The 6,000-nt window shown below is 32.9% G+C and overlaps 1 protein-coding gene across 1 annotated transcript in view; it reads left to right on the top strand.

The window, feature by feature from the left end:
- The window catches only part of ZNF292 (zinc finger protein 292), a 90,275-nt gene that overhangs the window by 47,248 nt on the left and 37,027 nt on the right, over positions 1 to 6,000 (top strand). Inside the window, 1 exon segment of the mRNA XM_023759333.1 lies at positions 2,173 to 2,308. Within this exon segment, the coding sequence (XP_023615101.1) occupies positions 2,173 to 2,308 (136 nt within the window).

Here is a 6,000-nt window from a genome sequence, read left to right on the forward strand (position 1 = left end):
ATTGCTCTTGTTATTGTTATTAACACTAGTGTTTTGCATATAGTAGATGCTCAATAAATGTTTCCTAAGTGAATTTACACATTTACGTAGTTTGGTTGAATAATACACTTTTCTTTAAGATCAGGTAACTAAAGGACTTTGTCAGAGTAGTAAGGGAACACAAAAGAACATGTCCTCATTTGTATTAAGGAACAGTTTAACTAATATTGAAAATCTGCAATATACTTAATAAGAATGTAACATATCTCACTTTTTTTTGTCTCTCATTTAAGTCTTATGAAAACTTTGTGGGGGTAGGTATGTTTTTTCCCATTTTAAAGGTGAGAAAACTGAGGCTCATACTCTAAAATATTTATTTTCTCATACTTATGCAGCTGATATCACAGAGTAGTTATTTGAACCCAGATTTTTCATTCCAAAGCACATGCTTTTTTTTTTCCCTAGAGCTGAAAACACATGCTTTTTATTTCTTTTATTTAGTGGTTTTTATTCTACTTAGATGAGTACTACACAATTTTACACTTAGTTATTTTGGAGCATTTTCAAGAACATTAAACTTTGTTTCAGGCACTGGATTGTGCTGGATATATTATAGCTTCAAGTAAATTTTGATCAATTGGATAAAAGAGATGTTCCTGCTAGCTAGTTTTCAAAAATATAGTTGTCTTTTTCTCTAGCCACAGTTCTTAAAATATCCTTTGGCCTTATGTTTTTCTGTAGGAGATGTATTAAAGAGGATTAATCTCAAATTTTAGAAGCATGTGAAATATAGTTAGGGAAATCAATTTTCCTATTTAATATTAAACATTAAACTCTATCAAGTGCAGAATTCTTGAAGGTAGGATTCATATCTTAATACCTTTGGATTCTATTATGTCTTATACATAATAGATACTTAAAAAGTGTTTGTTGAAATGAAAGTGTCTTGTCCTGTTTGTCACATTGCAACTAACTTTTGATCATGCAATTTCTGCTTCAGCATATCATTCCTTGTGTCTTAGGATTTTTTTCCTAATGTGTTTATTTTTAGGTAAATAATTCAGAACTTTTCATTGTTTGGCATTCAGATACACTCTACACAGAATTAAATAAGTTGTTTATATACAAATACACTACTGAATCCCTCATGCTACTTAATTTTTTTTGTCAGCATAAGATAAACTTCTGAACTTTCCTTTTTAAAACAATAGTACTAATTGATACTTTTTTATGTGAGTTAATGCGAAGGAAATAACTTTAAATCCCTCTACAGTATTTTCAGCAGTTGCTCAAAGAAAATTTTTAAAAGCACTTGAAATTGTTGCAGTGGGAAAGTTTTATGGTGTTGAGGAATAGCTGTTTTGTATAAACATAGCATGCAGTTTTAAGTTTCCATGACACTTTTCTCTTATTTTAGAGTTTCCTCGGGGTTATTTTATATCTACTTAACAGCATTTGTTTCATTTTACCTGTGTGTCAACTGTTTAAATATTTTTTTACCCAACTAGAAGATAAGCCCCATAAACACCGGGACTAGTTGTTCTCTTCCCTAGTACTTTCTCCATAGAAATTCTCAGTAAACAGTTTTGAATTGAATAAAAATTATTGATCTTTGGTGGTCTATAGAATATGCCAACTGCATGAACGTTTGGAAAAACTAATAAGTAAGGTTCGTGTCAGCTTTAATAGGATTTTGCCAAGGCTATGTAGTAAATAAATGAAAAATCATGCATTTATTTAGTTGGTTTGCTTTCATATGTCTCTTATTGGAATATGTGTAAGTTGTCACTTAGGCCTTGATGCAGGTCTGTCATTTATTAATGGTAGAAGTTTTTGAAAATTTTTTTACTAACACGGGATGTAAATGTGTAAGGTCTTTTACGCTATGGGTATTTTGATAACTTCCTTGAGAAATAACCTTGCTCTTCCTGGTTTAGATTTTGGAGAAAAATTAATATGGACTTATTTATAAAAATACATTGTTTTTATTTAAAATTTATAATAATATAATGCTTATCCTTGAGATTTGACTTTAAAAGTCAAAAGTAAAGGAATTTAGCACTTTGTAATGTGGCATGAGAATTTGAAGATAAAAGTCTTATTTTTCAAAAGTTTAGTATTATATTTAAAGCCTGATAAGCTTGCTTTTAAAAATCTGTTGTAATTCTTTGGATGTTTATTTAATATTTATAGGTAGCTCATGAAAAGCTGATGGAGAATGGCAGCTGTGAATTGCATTTTTTAGCTACTCTAGCTCAAGAGACTGGGGTGTGGAAAAACCCGGTACTGTGCACTATTCTTTCCCAGGAACCATTGGATAAGGATAAAGGTAAATTTTCTAGAGAGAGAGAGAGCGAGAAAAGAGAAAAAAGAATCATTAGACCAAAGAAAATTAAGTACTTAAAATTGTTTTGATATAATTCATCTCAAGATATCCCAAACAAGGATCATTTAATTACATTTTATCTGAGATGGTTGAGGCCCTTCATTTTTATTTTATTTGGGGGAAAGATGTATTTATAGGGCTTTACAATCATATCATTACAGAGAAACTAATTTTTCCCCCCCAACATCTCTTTAACAGAGGTATTCCTTTTACAACATCCTGATAGGTGGCAATCTGGCTTATATTTAATATCTAACTTACTTGACAGATGGAGATGCTGAAATAGGGTAGTCAAATGATTTTCTTGAAAATAGAATACAAAATTAGTGCTAGAACTTTCAAGTCTTCTGTCTCTAAGATTAGTATTGTTTCTCAAGCAGCTTATTGCTCAGTCTTATTTTATCCAACTTAGTTGTTATTGTATGAGTTCGGCAATAAAGACTCCAATTAAACTCAGACTGGCTGGTATCCTGTTGGAAGTAGATGGCTAAATCACTAATATGCATAACAATGTTCAGAGTACAAAAATTGTATATATCACAAAGAAGGGCACAGTTGTTGTCTTTAGTACTTGAGATTATTTTGGAAAGTGCCCAGCTTTCACTCTAATCTTTCCCAAGGTATTAAATTAGAGAATTAAATAAGCTGCTTCCATTGTTTATTGCAGCTTTTCCTGTTGATTGATTGCAGAGTCTAAGTATTTTGCAATATGATGTCAAATTATGAAGGCTCTGAGAAGGGAGTATAAATAGCCCATTGCTTCTGAACACTTCTGATACTTTGATATTTACTGAAAGGCTTCCCTGCTAATCTCCAAACTTCTCTTCAAGCTGGTTGTTCCTACATGGCCTCCCTTCTTACCATTGCTCCATTGCTTTTCTGATAGTTTATAGCAATGTTATCTGTTTTTTAAATTTTCATAAGAAGTTTATTTTTAGTACCCCCTTCCTTTGTGGATATCCACAGATTAGCTGCAGTGTTCTCCATACCTTAGAGAAATAAAGAATAGACACTCATTATTTAAAATAATAAGAACATTTAAAAGTTGAGAATCTTAGTGTTTTGTTTTGTTTTGCCTTTGGCATATTACTTTTCTTTCCATTATATTAATAACACTATGTTGGGTTTTTTTTTTTTTTTGCTATAATGAAATTGTATTTTCTAATGTTCTCAACTTTTAAAAATATTGGATGTAATATATTAATATCAAATTACATTGTATAGTTTTTAACAGTTTTAAATGTCCTTTAATATGCATGGTTTCATTTAACCTTCACAATGATCCTATGAAAAAGGTAGGCTCTTTATTCTGTTTTACAGATCAGAAAGTGGAGGCTCAGAAAGATTACTTGTATTTTCTGTATCACATTGCCAGTGATGTGAGGCAAAAGCAGGAATTGAAATGAGATCTTTAACTTGTCTTCTTTTTATAATATGCCCTGTTGAACCTAACTTAATAAAATTTCATCTAGTTTAAATAAAGAATTAACTCCTTGCCCTGGCCAGGTGGCTCAGTTGGTTGGAGCGTTGTCCCATGCACCGAAAGGTTACGGGTTCAATTCCTGGTCAGGGCACATATGGGAGGCAAACAATGTTCTTCTCTCTCTCTTTCTCCCTACCACCTTTCCTTGCCCTCCTTCCCTTTCTTCTCCCTTTCTAAAATATCAATAAAATCATACCCTCAGGTGGGGATTAATAAAAAAGGAATTAACTCCTTTTTTTTCCTGAAGAGCATTTTTGCCAAACTCACACATTATGCTAAAGTAGGAAAATGAAACTTTCACCTTAGCAGAGATTTAAAATTTATTTTAAAAGAAAGTGCGCTCCATTTCCTGTTTAAATGTGCCCAATGTTGTTTCTGTTAACAAATGTCTGCCCATCTCTGTGCTGCTTTATTTCTTGGTCTTCACCTGATATATCCACTGGGATAATTTGGATTGTGCAACCAAGAGGAGTTTCTACAATAGCAGATGAATTGTAGATAGCCAGACTTTCATACAACTCATGAAGCAACCAGAGAAATATATGATCAAGGAATTTTGCAGCCATAATCTTTACTTTGTTCTCTGTTATTTAGGATGCCTCTTTGATGGGAGTTATTTTATGTATAATTACACAAATTATTCATTTCCTCCTTTGAAAAAGTTGAAGGAACTAACATTTTACACACACATGCTAATTTATGTACATTTTCAAATTTGATTGTTCAAAAGGAACTTTTAGCTTTTTATATTATACTAGAGGCCCAATGCACAAAATTCGTGCAAGAGTAGGCCTTCCTTCCCCCGGCTGCCAGCACTGGCTTCCCTCTGGCACCCAGGACCCGGGCTTCTCTCCAGCACTCAGGACCTGGGCTTCCTTCACAGTCCCGGCTTTGTCCAGAAGGTCATTGGAAGGATGTCTGGTCTAATTAGCATGTTATGCTTTTATTATTATAGAATATTCAGCCCCTTGGTTTAACTTAATCTAACCTATAGCAGCTTTGAAGAGAGGAGCTAGAGCTCAGAGATTAAGAAGTACATGTCAGTAGATATAGCTCATTAGTTTATAGTGAAGTCTTTGAGTTTTGATATAGTATTTCAGTGATTTTCAACTGGTGTGCTGTGGCACCCTGGTATGCCACAAGAGGCACACCAGTGTGCTGCAAGAACTTTTAAAACATGCACTACCTGACTATTTAGTCAGGGGCACTGACTTCTTTTCCCTTAGACGGTCAAATTAAAAAATTACAACAGCCAACACAGCAATAGCCATCAGGTGTGAATTAATAAAAATTATACCTATTTTTTGTCAGATGGGCAAAAAAATTTTATATATATATATATATATTATTTATTTATTTTTTACTGATTTTAGACCTACTAAAATGCAGCTAAACCAAGAAATCTTTTTGGGATTGGGGGTGGGCATGACTCAAAATTTAAAATGCTGGTTTCATTTTAAGATGTTAGCCTCCTAGAATAAGGTAACTCTAATTACTAGACCAACATAATTCAAGTAGATGGCCTTTGAATATCACAGGAACTTTAGGCTTACATATTACTTGTACTTTTCTTTAATCCTAATCTTGGGATTGGAAAGACCAACTGAATACTCATTTTTTTTAACTCAATTTTTGCTCCCTTCTAAAACATTACTGATAAATACATTGGCCTTTACTTGAATATTTCTAGAGAATGGTAACTGTGTAGTTCAGTCCATTCTTAGCCCTCTATTAGAAAATAGTCATTGTGAAAACTATATTCTTAGAGTTTACATCTTTTGGATCTAGTGTTACCTCTAAAGCCATACTGAACAAGAGTGTAAGTCCCTCTTTTTGCACCATATCGATTGAGATATTTAAAGATTGCCATCATGTCAACACTTAGTCATCTTTTCTTTTGTAGACTAAAAGCCTTCCTGGTGTGACATGCTTTTAAATCTACAATCATGATACCTAATTTTTGAGTAGATTTTGTTGGTGGTCTCATTAATGTGTAATTCTCAGAACTTGATGTGTACCCTAAATATGAGCTGCCATTGGTACTCTCTCTCCTTCATCCTAATAATTTATACTTAGTATGACTTAAGATGACATTGTCTTTTGGGGTAGCCATATCTTTCTCAAAACTCATCGAGGTCACTAAAACCATATA

Source organism: Myotis lucifugus, unplaced genomic scaffold (assembly GCF_000147115.1).
Source record: "Myotis lucifugus unplaced genomic scaffold, Myoluc2.0 scaffold_152, whole genome shotgun sequence".
NCBI classification, from domain to species: Eukaryota; Metazoa; Chordata; class Mammalia; order Chiroptera; family Vespertilionidae; genus Myotis; species Myotis lucifugus.